General features: G+C 40.8%; 3 protein-coding genes across 3 annotated transcripts in view; 1 reads left to right on the top strand and 2 right to left on the bottom strand.

Moving 5' to 3' along the window:
• Positions 1-15,842, top strand: part of LOC117985477 (uncharacterized protein F58A4.6) — a 138,214-nt gene that overhangs the window by 19,085 nt on the left and 103,287 nt on the right. The gene's annotated exons all lie outside the window — the stretch shown is intronic.
• Positions 4,433-13,852, bottom strand: Pp2C1 (protein phosphatase 2C). The gene is made up of 5 exons (XM_069501062.1): positions 13,409-13,852; positions 11,981-12,115; positions 11,195-11,504; positions 10,157-10,330; positions 4,433-10,077 (listed from the first exon to the last, which is right to left on the bottom strand). Exons 1-5 carry the CDS (start codon positions 13,710-13,712, stop codon positions 8,718-8,720), a joined length of 2,283 nt encoding a protein of 760 aa, XP_069357163.1. The 5' UTR covers positions 13,713-13,852; the 3' UTR covers positions 4,433-8,717.
• Positions 14,720-15,647, bottom strand: mRpL18 (mitochondrial ribosomal protein L18). The gene is made up of 2 exons (XM_034972284.2): positions 15,242-15,647; positions 14,720-15,151 (listed from the first exon to the last, which is right to left on the bottom strand). Exons 1-2 carry the CDS (start codon positions 15,406-15,408, stop codon positions 14,800-14,802), a joined length of 519 nt encoding a protein of 172 aa, XP_034828175.1. The 5' UTR covers positions 15,409-15,647; the 3' UTR covers positions 14,720-14,799.

Raw genomic sequence — 15,842 nt, 5'->3', positions numbered from 1 at the left:
TATAACAGTCTAGTAAGGAGACTAACTTCCTATACTCAAATATAATTAGGGGGTATCACAGGGTATTTGGGCCCAAAATAAAACAGATGGAGTGAGCTATTCTTTTTATCATGACATGGAAAAATTTCACCTTCGGATTCAGGAACATCATATACTCAATCAAGGAACTTTTAACTGAAAATCAAACCTATTTGATAATGTTATTTGAAAAAAATATATTATTTTATGTGCCGTAAATTGCTAATGCGCGTGGCCGCCATTTTAGTGACGTCAGCACTAGACTGAAGTTTCGAGCTGATGGTATATTTTTATTTCGGCTGACGTCATTTCGATGTTAATGAGACATGGTTCCAGCGCAATAGCAATTTACGGGACTTATAACGCACAACATGGAGCCATAAAGAAGAAACATTATGACCCCATCTAAAAACCAATTGATAGCCAATTTGTTTAATCGATTCCGATATCATAGCCACTAAACGGACACAAGCGAGCATCAAGTAAGTAATAAATTGTCGAATATACGTTAACATAGCGAGAAAAAAACTGGTAAAGCCAGTTACTGGATAGCAGAATGCGAACTCGTCAGTCACATACATAATAATAAAATAGTGTATTGATCCGGATCCCGTTTACCCTTGAAACATTTTAAATGTAAAATATAAAAAAGGCGTCTCGTATTGTTAGCCCCTTCTTTTTTTGGAGGCTGGTTAAAAACTTATTGCCATAAACTATGAAAAACAACTAAAAAGCTATGCATCTTGCAGCTATGGATTAGATAGACACATGTACAACCTAAACCTTGTTAATCCTTAACAAGACAGATATTTGCAGACTATGCCAGGAGTCTGAGAAGACTCCGATGCACATAATCTGCTACTGCCCCGCTCTAATGCAGAAACGTAGAAACCTAAGGAAACACATTGTACAACCTTGAGAAACTAATCTAATTCCAGTCAGGAAAGTGCTGCTACCAGCCACAAGTATTGGCACAGAACTTTAAAATTTTATTAGTGGCGATTACAATGGATAGGAGATGGTCAAAGTGATACAGGAAATTCAAAGAAGAACTAGGTTAGGTAGAACTCATTTTACTTGAAGATAAAAATTCTCTACTTAAATTAAAATTATTATAACTACTGGACGGATCGGGCTTTAATTTGGCATGCAGATAGCTATTATGGCGTAAGCATCCGCTAAGAAAGGTTTTTTGAAAATTTAACAACCCAGGGGGTGAAATAGGGGTTTGAAGTTTGTGTAGTCCACGCGGACGAAGTCGCGAGCATAAGCTAGTAACAATTATATCTGAGAGAATTTGATATAGGTAAGTAACTCATATAGGTAGTAGGTATAACCAATAGAAAATATTATATCTAATAGTTAATTTAATATAGAAGCTATGTAGGTAAAATATACATGACAGCGATAAATGAGGACAATTCTCACTAATTAGAGGATAACGCGTATGCGTTCTATATAATTTGTTCACAAACAAAATAATATTCATTAAAAGTAAACTCGGTATGTTAAGATAATAATACATATAAAGTGAAATAATGAGTCGAGTATTTCGAAAACATGATCAAAACTCGAATATAAGGAGCCGGAGAGATGTAAACAAAAACAGGCAACCATCCACTATTATCATTGTGCCGGTGCAATGCAGTAAAACAAGTCGATCGATAACCGAAACGCACGCACGTCAAAAAAAAGGGACAACTTTTCCCGCGTTTTCTACGTGTCACTTGTCCGCTTTTACCGCACTTGGGCGTTAATGTAACACTCGAAAATCATAGGTACAAACTGCAATTGTAATTTTCACGTTTCTTCCACTGTTCTAGCGTACGGAGCGGGTTAATTGAGTCGCTTGGTATAGAAACGCGACGGTTTGTAGTACGATCGTGGCGTAACTGAGTGCGGACCGGCCGGGTGGGATACGGGACGCTAGAGCGCGCACCCAAACTATAAACCTAGCGAGTTGAATAGTAGGGTGATAGGGAGCTAGGGTTGTCACATCACCACTTGCATACGTTTGCTGTATTTTATCTATACAATACATATTTGCAATTAGGTACTTATTGCTAATCATGTAAGGTACAAGTATAGGTTCCTAAAATTTTTGTTGTCAAACCTTTAAAACACTGTAAACTTTTGAATGTCTGCGTGATTGAAAAATTAAACACGAATAAATATCAAAAAATGTTAGGAAAGAAGATAAGTAATTTTAGAATTTTTAAAAATGTCCTGAAATTTTCCCGAAAATATTGGCGACCCTTGTGTAAGGAAAGAATGTGATTGCAGCGATTTCAGTAGATACCTTATTATTTTGCTAATGCATAGTTATTCATAACGTCCTAAACTTTTTTTCTAAAGGCCAATCCGCACTTGCGTATGCGCACGAACCAACACGCATCTATACTAATAAATAAAACTGAAGTGTCTGTCTGTAATATTGAAATAACTACCTCATATTAGGCTTATATGGTTATTTGAACTGTACCTACCATAACTGAATCACACGTTTTAAAATCTTTTTGTCTGTCTGTCTGTTTGAACGGGCTAATCTCCGGAACGGCTGAACCTATTTTGACGGGACTTTCACAGACAAGTAGAGGATTAACCAAGGAGTAACATAAATAACTTTTTTAACTAACTTTCAAAAAAGGAGGAGTTGTGTTTTTCTACCCTATATACACACCGAAATCTTCGAGATTTCTGAACCGATTTGCATTCCAACTCCTCAATCCTGATGCTGTACAGGACCTGACCATCAAAACTGATTGGATTTAGAAACTATCGGTTATAAATTGATATTGGAGATATTGGCGGTTTTCCGGACTTTATCGTTGAATTCAAGGACCCAGCTCCTCAACCCTGATGCTATCCCACGGGATGGTAACTCGTGGCAATCCCACGGGATTTTTAAAGAATCGTCCGTTTAAATGTTTTCACGAGAGGTACCTAGTTACTCAGATACCTTGCATCCCGGGGACGGGCTACTAGGGATAGGCTAATTTTTGTCTTTGAAAATATTAAGTTCCCACGGGATTTTCGAAAACCTAAAACCACGCAGGCGAAGCCGCGGGCATCATCTAGTATTATATAAATAATAAAAGAAATGAAGCGGCTCGTTCCAGCAATGCGCGGAACTCAATCCATATCATCATCATCATCGTCAACTGATAGACGTACACTGCTGGACATAGGTCTCTTGTAGGGACTTCCACACGCTACGGTCTTGCGCTGCCTGAATCCAGTGGTTCCCTGCGACTTCTCTGATGTCGTCCGTCCACCTAGTAGGGGGTCTTCTAACACGCGCACGAGTGGTTCGTGTGCATTCTGTGCCTGCACATGTTCGTGAGTTTTTTGGAATTTATTTATTTATTCAGATACAACTTAGCCCTTGACTGCATTCTGCAATCTGACTGGTGGTAAGTGGTGATACAGTCTAATATGGAAGCGGGCTAACCTGGAAGGGGTATGGCAGTTTTCGTAAACACATTTTATTATATATTTTGTGATGTAACCACAAATTCACGGGTTTCTTTCATTTACTTGTGCTATAAGACCTACCTGCCTTTCATGATTCTAAGTCAACGGGAAGTAGGTACCCTATAGACACACACTATTGACAGACACGACGGACAGGCACACAACAAAGTGATCCGATAAGGGTTCCTTTTTCCTTTTGAGGTACGGAACCTGCTGTAAAATAAAATAAAAACCGATGAATGTTGCCAACCCTAGTGTAGAGTGCGAGAGACAGATGTGACTGTAACGGGGCGGGCGGCGGCGGCTTCCATTCATGTCTCTCTGCAGGGAACTGAGGGGAGCGTTTTGTTACAGCTTCCGCATACTGGACTCTTTGTCGACCTCCCTGGGGCAGTGGTAACTGATGTGGTCTTATTTGTGGGAGGTCCCAGGTTCGATTCCCGGCAGAGGTTTGGAATTTTATAATTTCTAAATTTCTGGTCTGGTCTGGCGGGAGGCTTTGGCCGTGGCCAGTTACCACCCTACCGGCAAAGCCGTACCGTGTAGAAACCAAAAAAGGGGTATGGGTTTAATACAAACTGCCATACCCCTACGCTTCCGTCTTAGACGGCATTATCACTTATCACCAGGTGACATTGCAGTCAAGGGCTAATGTATCTGAATAAAAACTCTGGCACAGTGGGTGTCACGTAAAGACTTCAGGGGCGAGAGTGGCGGCAAGTCTCCCCCTGGGTCGTGCTCATTGCTGAGGGTCGTCGCCCCTTTCCATTAATCACTTAATTTGTCTGGTGCGAGGCTTCGGCCGTGGCTAATTACCACCCTACCGGCAAAACCGTGCCGCCAAGCGATTTATCACGTACAAGACGTTTCGGACCTTCATTTCTCAAATTCAGACCGGATTAGTGCCTATTCTGGGGACGAATCAGTAAAAAAAACAAAATTATTTTCATACAAACTTTATTTAAATCAAAAAATAAAGTCTACAATAATTCTTTACTTTAGTAGTAATAGTTATTAATAGATAGTTGTAAATTTGTTGCAGCTTCACCCATTTACCTTTCCTACAGTTACGTAGAGACGCAACCGCCATCCATAACATCGCATTCCTTCTTACATTATATCCAGCAAACGCTAGTCAACCGGTTCACATTATACCAGTAGCATTCATAGCAGGTTTATAATCCACTAGCTGACCCGCCCCAGCTTCGCTCGGGAGGAATTTAGAAAATCGGCGTGGAGGTAGAATTTCCAAAAATCCTGAAATAGGTACCTACGTATTTATTTCTTTTGTAACCGAAAACCCAAATATCAATTTTTATGGAAATAACTTGAAAAATGACGGCCTTTCATACAAACTTCATCCCTTATTTGACCCTCTAGGCAGTAGAATTTTCAAAAATCGTGAAGTACGTTTTTTTTAATTCTTAACTGAACGCCTATACACCAATTTCTATCGATGTAACCTTAAAGATGATTGACTTTCATACAAATTTCCATCCCCCATTTACCCCCCTAAAATAGGATAGACGTGATTTTTCGCATGCATATAGTTAGACTTAGAGAATGGCATAGGCTATTTTAAATCCTGGTAAATCAAAGAGCCTACGTGATTTTAAATAATCTAATTCCACGCGGACTTAATCAGCTAGTACGCTATAAATAGTAATTTCAATATCTGGAATGATACACCGAGAGCATCCATTCCAGTCCAGCGCTGGACTGAGCTCACTGGAATAATGTAAACCGGGCATTATAATAACTTAAAGTTTCCGTCACAATTTTTATTGCTGAACAAAAAAACTGGGTCTTTTATAATAGTAACATTGCATGGGAATCTTTCATAAGATATTTAAAGATAATATAATTGATACAACAATTTTGATACGTAACCACGTCCATTGAATACAATTTAAATTTATATTTCATGAAAAGGTACGATATGTTAACAATAAATTATTATTATTTTTAATTTTGCTACAATAAAAAAACTCTCCAAAAGTTAAGTATATTTCTACAATTTTTAAAACTTTGTTAATTTCAAATATTAGTATTAAATTAGCAACTCATGCATATTATTACAATTACTTTTTTGTACGGCTAAACGCAGACGACCGCTTTTTAACAGACTTCCTAAAAGGAAGAGGTTCTCAATTCGGTGCGTTTTTTTTCCAAGGTATTTACACTGATTTCTCCAAGGTATCTGGACCGATTTGAAACACACTTGCGTTGGCACTCTGTATGTTTTATCATTCTAAGAAGTCATAAAATGGGACCGGATCGGCTTGAGTTGATTCTCACTTACTCTGATTTTCGTAGAACCATTTTTAATGGGACGTGTGTGGGCATTAAAGTATAACGTTATATTATAAGGTCGGGCTCATTTACACTCAGTTTACGCTATCGAGAGAGAGGCTTTGTTAGATTTTAGACAGCAGTACTGTGCGAGCTGAATTGCACTTTATTGCGTCGTACCAAGAGTCGGTATTTATTTCACCTTCTTTGTGGAATAAGCCTTCTTTCTATACCTGTAAGGTAATATTAAGTATTCTATGGTTCTATCTCTGTGATTTTTCGGTCGTCTGCGATAGTCGTTAACAAAATTTTCAAATGAACGACTCCCATACATCTTAAGAGTGTGGTTGTGTGAAATTTACTAGAACCCTTAACATATATATCTTAACAAATTATATTATATCATCTTTTACAGCTAAATTACACGTCATAAAATTTATTCTCAATAAAAAAATACATAAACTCATTTTATCAAAGAACACTTTTTCACCTATTTTTTGTTAACTCGGTAACGTATGAGGCACATTATATGGGTGTACTTCCGAAAAGCACATATACCCACCATGAAGCTGAAATTTGGTATAATAACGTATTACCACGTCCTTATGACGAATATTATATTATATTACAAAAAAAAGATTTTTAAAAATGTGGGAGTGACGCCCAACAATTCCTTATCTCCGCTGTACAAACACAGTACACACCCCCTAAAATAGTCTAAATCGGTTAGGAATGCGCAATTATGCATACCGAACGAAAAGAGGATCTCCTTCATCTTCTTCTGTAGGTATATATAAAATTCAAAGTCCTGACTGACTGACTGACTTATACATCAACGCACAGCCTAAACCGCTGGTCTTAGATACATGAAATTTGGAGTGTGTGTTCATTGTAAGGAGTAGGTATCCACTAAGAAGGGATTTTTCGAAATTCCACCCCTAAGCGGGTTAAATGGGGGTTTGAAATTTATGTAGTCCACGCGGACGAAGTCTCGAGCATAAGCTAGTTTTTGATATATTCAAAATGGCATTTGCGCAAATTTTCGTGAATATTCGTGATTAGGAGGTCAAAATACGTTGTTATACCGAATTTCAGCTTCACCGGAGGTATGTGATTTCCGGAAGTTTATCCCATTATATTACATCATAATATAATTTATTTTTCCTACGTATATACGTACAATGTACATGTATGTACAACCTTGGACATTATTAACAGTAAGAAATTTCACTTCTTACTTAAATATATTTGATATCATTTTTGATAACATTTTGTTTTATATTAAAATTAACAAAGTCGCAGTACACGAACCGCCTTTTGGTCTTTGCGATAACTCAATGGTTCCGTGATCACAATCATCATTTTGGCTCTTACTGATGCAAAGTTACACACTGCTCATACAATATGCTCAATCTAGTGCTAAAGGACGTGAAACTAGACTTTAAAAAAAATTAAACATACAGGGTGTAACCAGAACGCTGGCAAAAATGGAAACAGGTGATAGTACTGATGATAACTTATATACCACAAAAAAAAACGTGAAAAAAAAATATAATCCTATAATTTTGTAAAAGGCACGATATACTGGCTAGTTACCATACCGGCTAGTGTATAAACCGTGTGTAAGTTTTTATTAGTAAGATCCTTTGAATATAACATAGAAAAGAGATGGTAATGTCATAGATAAAATATATAAGGACGATGTCTGAGTGAATAAGCACCAAGAGTTTTTGTTGCTGCAAACATATTGAACGCTGATTTTTATTATACATTTAACAGGTTTTAAGCAGGAAACATACTTTCAACACGCTAAGCTATAGGGAGATTGCAGTGTAATCAGTGGCATGCAACAAATTCACAGCCAGGGTAGGCCAAAAGTTGGTAGTTATCTATTAAATAGCATGACATAATCAAACATAATTCTGGGTATTAGCAGTGTTTTATGTTGACAATGCACAGAGAAAAAAATTAGAGTGTAGACACAATTATAACTGGCAAACTGGCATGCATTTTTAAAGTATAAAATAAAAAAATAAAAAAAAAATTAGAAAAAAAAAAGATTGAAGTTTAAGCAAGTTGTGCTGTAACATTGACAAAAACACCTTTTTCTGAAGGCAGTTTAGCATTCTATTAACTATCTATATACGACTCAATACGTGTCGTTTTATCAAGCCGCGTTGCGTGGTAAAAGTATGTTTCTACCTTTACATTTTTTTAAACAAGCATCGCTGAGTTAGACTTAATTGACGTAACAAGGTCTGCATGGAAATACCAAACTTAATTAGGAAGTACATAAAAATAATTCCTTTCTTAAAAGAATAACTTCTGATTCTTAAAATTAAGTTTGCATAGACAAAATATTTTTTATGAATAATTTAAACTACTATTTTAGTGGCAACTGTACAAAAATATTTTGCATATATGAATATATATTCTATTCTTATCTTTACTTATTTTTTTTAAGAAAAGCACTCTTGGTATTCTATAGTATTTATATTTTGGCTAACCAGCTCGAATAAACATATCCATTTGTGATTTTCCTATGTAGCCTCTGTTTCGACAAGACCGCTTATGAAAATCAAATTTTCATATTTCCCTACAATTAAATGCATCGAGCGACAGTTGTTATGAATATAGACAAAATAAATATTTGGGCAAATATGATCTCCCTGGTCCGCGTTTTTATTTCATTAGTTAACTATGCGATAACTCGTTTGTACTATCGTTGCCGGGCCGCTTCCGCCCAACCGAGAAAGGAAACAAGACGTCGACCGCGGAGCGAAACCAAACTACACCCTGTCCGCGGCTCTAGCGATAAAATTAACAAAAATAACAACAGAAATGTAACCGTATACGACGCAGTCATCTTTGGATCTCTCGCGAGCCTCGCTCGGCAGCACTACAAGGCACCGTTGACACCACAGGTAACTCCGCTACTTGGCCAGCCGCCGCCGCAGCCGGCTGCGCAGCGCCAGCGCCGGCGCCCACGGGCCCGACGCGCGCTTGCCGAGCCGCGCCACCTTGGCAGCGGGCGGCGCGTCGGGCGCGCGCGCCCGCTTGCCGGCGCGGGCGTCGGCCGGCGCCGCGGACTCGTTGCGCGAGCGAAGCGCGCGCGCGGCCGGCGCCTCGCCCGTCGTGGAGTGCACCTCGGGCTCGCTACCGGCGCGGCGCGTGCGCGGCGGGCGCGACGGCGGCGAGGGCGAGGCGCGCGCGGCGCAGGCGCGGCCGCGGCGGCCGAGGTTCTCCTTGGAGCGGCCCCGCGCCGCCTCCCGCCGCGCCGCCGGGGCCCGCCGCGCCGGTCCCGGGGCGCGCTCCGAGTTTCCCGCCCGCGCGCCCTGCGAGCGCGTGGCGCGGCGCGCGTCATCGCCGCCGCCGTCGGGCGCGGGCTCGGGCGCGAGGCGGCGCGGCGCGGCGGCCGCGGGCGGCGCGCGGCGCGACAGGACGACGACGCGCTCGAGCGGCGCGGGTGCGGGCTCGGGCCGTGCGCGCGTGGAGGTGAGCCGCGTGCGCGGCCGCTCGGGCTCGTGATGCGAGCGCAGCACGCGGTCGTGCGGCGCGGCTGCGGGCGCGACGCGCGGTTCGCCGCGGAAGCGCCGGGCGCGTCGCGGCGGCGCGTCGGTGGGCGAGCTGGAGGAGACCTCGTTGATCTGGATGCCACCGTCGGCGTCGGGCGCGGGCGGCGACGCAGGCGCGGCGTCGAGCGCGGCAGGCGCGTCGCCGGACTCGGGCAGCTCGGTGGCGGGCGGCGCGGGCTCGGCGGCGGGAGGCGGCGCGGGCGCGGCGTGGCTGAGCTCGTCGTGCACGTCGCCGAGCGAGTTGACGAGGCGCGTGCGGTTGAGCAGGCGCGCCATGAAGTAGGACTCGGCGGGGTTGCCGTAGTTGCTGAAGGCCTCGTCGTCGGGGCCGGAGTCGTCGGGCGGCGGCTCGCGCGGCGCGACAGAGAAGCGGCCGTCGAGCGTGGCGCAGGGCGGCAGGGGCGGCAGCGGCTCGCGCGCGGCGTCGTCGGCGGCGGGCGTCTTGTCGACGTCCGAGTACCTGGTCATGATGGTGAGGCCGTTCTGCGGCACCTGTCGGGTCGCGTCGGCGTCGGCCGCGTCGGGTTTGGGTTCGTCGACGCGACCGACGGGGTCGGGCGCGGCCGGCGCGGCGCTGCCGGCGGACGCGGCGGCGACGGCGGTCTGCGGCTTCTGCGAGGTCCGGGAGCGCAGCACGGTCGCCCGCGGAGGTCCGGGGGGGTCTAACATTAACGTGACGACGGACGTATTGTCGGCTCTCATTCGGGTATTGGACCATCTGCAAATTAAAAAAAACTTGTAACACTTTATACAGCATGAAAGCAGCACAAATACAGGGTCGCCACGAGTATACGTACCTCTCTAGAGCGTGGTCGACGAGGCTCTTGGAGGGGTTGAGCCAGTCGCGCTGCTGGCTGGCGACGCCGCCCACGAGGGCCGCCTCGTTGTGCTTCTCGGTGGCTTGCACTAAACTGACTGCACCCTCCGGAGATATCATGTTCCATAAACCGTCCGTGCCAAATATGAGGCACCTGGAAATTGAGAATAAAGTATTCATATTAATAAACAAATTAATAATCTATATCACATGCCGTAAGGTGACGGTATATGTTTATTATCTGAGGTGTAGTGCACAAGGGCTGGGTCTACCCGACCCAACCACTCTGTAAGATAAACTACATTTTTCCACTTCTTTCCATGGTCTTCTTTAACAAAAAATCTAGTACGCCGCACAACTTTAACTAAAAATGCTTACACAATACTAACTTTTTACCGCGACTTCGTCCGCGTGACACATACTGCCTATAGCAGTCAGGGATAATGTAGCTACATAATATAGATTTCATTTTATATGATTGAAAGAATTTTCCAAATCAGTTCATTAGTTCCAGAGATCTAAACTTACAAACTTTACCTAATATAATATAGATTTAGGTTTAATAAAAGACTTTAGTCACTTGTAGCCCGTACAAAATTACTCCTCACGCGCCATTTTAGATCTATGGGTAAACTGTCATGTCAAAAGTATGGTAAAATAAGAATTAAAATCGTTTTTTTGACATGAAGTTTGACACATTAAATTAAAATGGCGCGTGAGAACTTAAATTTTATGCATTATACATTAGTACTTAATTTAAAATTATGAAATTATTAACAAACTTCGCCCTATGTACCTAACATTTAATTAAATACTCATTTAATATAGTATGCGGCAGAAAATAATGTACATCTGCCTTTAGAATTACATTTCGACTTTCTCTGTCACTCACACCTATATGATGTTTTATCAGTCTCAACAACAGAGACAATGTTCTACAAATCCGCTATCTCCTTCTAAAGGTCGATGTACATCATTTTCTGCTGCATACTGTAAGTAGATATTAATGTAGACATACCTAAACTTGGTGGGGTCAATAGTCAACACTCCAACATCAGGGTCGGGGCTAACAATGAACTCATCATTCTGGGGATTGTAGCTCCACAGGTCCCCGAGCGATCGCGCCACCGCCAAGAAGGGTATCTCGTCCATTGGAGTGTTCTTCTTAATGGGCCCCTTGTGCCCCGGCCGGGGGCGGTTCCACACCACCCGTGGCACTCCAGCTTTAGATATCACTTTGCCACCGCATCTCTGGATGCGGTCAATTTCTGCTGTTGATTCTGGTTTGTGGTCCAATGTTAAAGGTTTTGCAGCCCATTCCTCAGAATCTGGAATCCAAAAGGGATTGGAAGCCCATTGCATTATTATCTCAAGAAAACCATTTCTATTACAGTAGAAACTCGATTATCCGGCCCTCAGTTATACGGATTCGCTATTATCTGGGCTACCAACCGAAAATTGTTCGGCCAAGTGCAAGTCAGACTCGGGCACCGAAATGCATAAAAATCTGTTTTAGAATGTACAGGCAAAGCCCTTTCATATGATATCCCACTTGGTATAGTTATCTTACTTTGAAAATTAAAAATACTATTATAGTGAACTACATAATATGCACAAAACCCACTTTTCTTCATACATTCGATTATCCGGATTTTCGATTATCCGAATCCCCAACGACAACAATTAGTCCGGTTAATCGAGTTTCCACTGTACTTGAAAGGCTTTTAAACAAAGAGGAATACAATGTAAGGAGAGAGAGAGAGAGAGAGAGTAACATGAAGGACTACAATTATCTTTTACTTACCATCCTTTTGGTAACCCAGAACTATGGCAGAGTCTCCGACATGGCCAATGTATATTTTGCCTCGCCTTATAAAAGCAACACTGGCAGTAGTTCCTGCAGTGCTCGGCAACCCTGTTACTGTTTTTGGCCATTTCTCTGCAAATAAATAAGATATTGCAAAAACCATTATTAATGTATAGACTTATTTAAATGTTAAGACTAGTCATCATCATCAACATGATCAACCCATCACCGGCTCACTACAGAGCGCGGGTCTCCTCTCATGTGCGGATCGGTAGACTTCACACACCTTTGAGAACATTATGGAGAACTCTCAGGCATGCAGGTTTCCTCACGATGTTTTCCTCCACCGTTAAATCAAATGATATTTAATTAATTAAAATGCACATAACTCCGAAAAGTTAGAGGTGTGTGCCCGGGATCGAACCCCCAACCTCCGATTAGAAGAGGACGTCCTAACCACTAAGCTATCACAGTAAAGACTAGTGTTTGGTTGCAATCAAACTTATTGGCCAGTGATAATGCAGCCTGAATTATGCAAACTCAATCTTTAGGTAGGGGATACCTGTATTAAAAGTGGAGGGGAATACTCAGGAAGGTGATCAAATTAGAAAGAAGAAAGCAGGAGTGTCTGTCTTGTTTATTAAGGGTTTAAATAAGAAAAACAGTAACTGAGAGTACTGAGTTTCTTGCTGACTCTTTTCAGTAGAATGTGCTTCCACAAACTGTTGGTAGTCTATACATGACATAAAGAGCCACAATCTACATTTTGTAGTTCGAGGACAGTTTGATGGATGAAATATTTTTAAATTTGGATTTCTACCAATCTTGACAAAATTTGGTACAGAAGTTACTTGTACATGCCGGAGAATACCATTTATCAGGGTAAAAGGTTACCTGAAGAATTTTAAAATACTCTTGTGGAATATGGAATATTGACAAAGTGGGCAAAAGCTGTGTGCTTCTGTGATAATCACAAAATATGGGCTATTATTGATTGTTTATTTAAATTATAAAACTTAAAATCAGCGATTTTCCTTCTGAATGTTTTGCAACACTTGACCTTTATATTGTAGAGTTTTCGGTAAGAGGTAACTTGATTCTGTAATAAATAAAAAAAAGAACTGGTAAAACAGCTTTCACTTCAGCAAATGTGGGAAGTTACCAAAACTTGTGTAACAATAAACTCTGTGCATGTCACTTTAGATGTTATCTAAAGAAGTTACAAAAACAAAACTTCAACCATTACAAATTCTTTTGTTGACTCAATGTCAAAGCACTCTAGAAAAAAATAATGAGCAGACTCAACAAGGTCAAGCAAAACATTTGGTACAATCACTCGCCTCCCCTTGAAATTTGTCGAGGCATCCTTGAAAACTGTTATTAAACTTAAAAAACTATATGAAATCCTGAATTGTTGACATTTACCTACTTCTTTCCACATGTTCAAGTGGGTCAACATGTAACCATTTCTAATTGCTTTGAGTACATCCTCGTCATTGTCAGACCAAAATTGCCTTTGCTTCACAATAGAGTCCATGAGATGCTCCTTCGCGAAGGCCGCCGCCTCGCCTCCACCGTGGCCATCATAAATTCCGAAAAATGCATACTCCAAATCCCGCTCATCTTCAGTTTGTTGATACGCAACGGAAAACAAGTCTTCCATATACTTTCTACCGCCTTGGCTACAGTGGCCAGTGACACGTAAATTGACGCCAATTGATGCAGGCATTGTAAAAACATAATATAGAGCTAACCACAAAATAATATTTTAGAACAACACAAACGTTTCCACATTTTGCATTTGCAATTACGCGACCTATGAGTCGCAGTCGAATATAGACAGGACTGACGACAGGTCACGTGGCCATATTGATCACACGCGTGCATACTGTTTAATGACTTGAACCATAAGTTAGAAAGGGACGACTATATGTTTATTAGCCAGTCCATTGTTTGAATAGAAAACGACGCCATCATGCTTTCCGCCATATTTCCGCCATTTTAGCTTGACAATAAAAAAGAAACTTTTAAAATAAACTCCCATTTAATATTAAATTAATATCTTCTTTAAATATTTGTATGAATGTAGAAAAAATATTTCTGTTTATCCAAATAATTTGAAACATGTTTAATCTTATAATACCTTGTACATTTTTAAAAAGTTGCTTCTTTGATTTCATATTACAGAAACGGAAATCAGACGAAACGAACAAACTGCGTTCAAAAATTAAACAGATTATATTCATAAACTTCTTTTTATGGTTGGATTTCGTAAACGTATAGTCTATTACGATTCGATACGATAGTCCACTACGATTTTAGTCTAACCGTACCGTGGTACAAGATATTTAACACTTTTATGTGCAAGGTTGCAAGTTTATGACGGACAGCGCCATCTATACGTACTTAAGTAAACTAATTTTTTTTCGTGAACACTTTTTTTCCCTACCTACCTACCATCCCGGTAGGTTTTGATTCCCTTTTCTTGACAGGCAATAAAGTGATCCTATAAAGTATAAGGGTTCCTTCTGAGGTACGGATTACGGAACCCTACAAAGACATGGTTTAGCCTAGCGATGTAGTATCCTAGTAATTCGTAACCTAGTTTCCTAGAACTATCCAAGACTAGTATATTTATTTGACATCCATATAGGTAGTAGGTACTCATTTAATTTAAACTTAGCTCAAAGCATTCTAAGGATTTCTAGATCTAGGTTGTTTAAAAAAAATATTAGGTAAAGAAAACATGTCTGTTATTGATAAAAATTAACTATTTAACTAATAAAACTTATTAATATGGCAGAAGCAAACAGAACTTAATCTTCAGTAACCTCCCAAGGCTTTTCAGGTCTAAACCGATCCCATGGTTCAGGCTTCTTATAAACATCCATTTCTTGTAATTTGATTCCTCCTTTAACAACTTCATTTAGGAATTTCTCAACTTTGCCTCCTTTAACCGGTTCAATATCGCAATACATTTCCAAAATACCACTTTCAAGGCACCTTTGAGCGAACACTTTTCCGAGGTTGATATAAGCACATGTATCTGTGATACTGTAAAGTTGGTTGCGGAGTGCCCATTCAGATGTTTTTGCTTCAATAACTGGACCATTAACAAAGTGGACCACCTCTGCTTTTACCGTTCTGTTTGTTGGTGTCAGAATTAATCTGAAAATTAATACTATGTGTATTTTTTATCACATTTCTAAGCTTAGAATATTATCCCTTAAATACAAAATTTAAATTTTTAAAGCTTACTTGTGCCAAAACTTTCGGCCAGGTTTCTCTAAATGGTAGCCATCTGGTTTGCGGGCTATTCGCATTCGCTCCAAATTCCTTGGATTTCTGTTTACAAATACACCTGATGCCGTGGAGTTAAATCTCACCAGCTTTGAAAGAATACCTTTATTTACATACGAAAACATTACTATTCAGTTCTTGCTATTGTGTATTTAGAAATTCCTCTCCAGATTACGATTTTTACTTATCCCAATCTTTCGTATCGCTTTCGCTTTCAATCACCAATTTCTTCTATTTAAATTCTAATTAAGCTTTATTAATAAAACTTGATTAAAACTTAGATATTTTTTGTTTTTTACACTTTTTTTAGGTTAGGTTAATTTCAGGTTTTTTTTAAACTGGCTTTCAAGTTTCATGGTTTTACCCTTAGGTTTTACCAGTCCTATGGTTTTACCGTTTACGGCTCCGGATTCTAACTCTTTTGTTGAGCCTTTCATTATAGTAGATAATCTATGCTTTCATTGATCTCTAATCTCTATGTGATATGTGATCTCTGTGCCTAGTCTATGCCCAACGACCACAGACAATCAGCCTACTTTAATGATGTAATTATTTGTGG

Source organism: Maniola hyperantus, chromosome 9 (genome assembly GCF_902806685.2).
Source record: "Maniola hyperantus chromosome 9, iAphHyp1.2, whole genome shotgun sequence".
Classification (NCBI taxonomy): domain Eukaryota; kingdom Metazoa; phylum Arthropoda; class Insecta; order Lepidoptera; family Nymphalidae; genus Maniola; species Maniola hyperantus.
Note: the sequence above shows the minus strand (reverse complement) of the source record. Positions and strands in the feature narration are given on the sequence as shown.

Bases quoted from the DNA above. Each gene is read 5' to 3' on its own strand.
- mRpL18 (XM_034972284.2), bottom strand. From the start codon at position 15,408: ATGTTTTCGTATGTAAATAAAGGTATTCTTTCAAAGCTGGTGAGATTT. The intron at 15,152-15,241 runs GTAAGCTTTAAA...ATTAATTTTCAG, and splicing joins GGCCGAAAGTTTTGGCACAA to ATTAATTCTGACACCAACAA.
- Pp2C1 (XM_069501062.1), bottom strand. From the start codon at position 13,712: ATGCCTGCATCAATTGGCGTCAATTTACGTGTCACTGGCCACTGTAGC. The intron at 12,116-13,408 runs GTAAATGTCAAC...ATTTATTTGCAG, and splicing joins GAACATGTGGAAAGAAGTAG to AGAAATGGCCAAAAACAGTA. The intron at 11,505-11,980 runs GTAAGTAAAAGA...TTTGGATTCCAG, and splicing joins TCTGGGTTACCAAAAGGATG to ATTCTGAGGAATGGGCTGCA.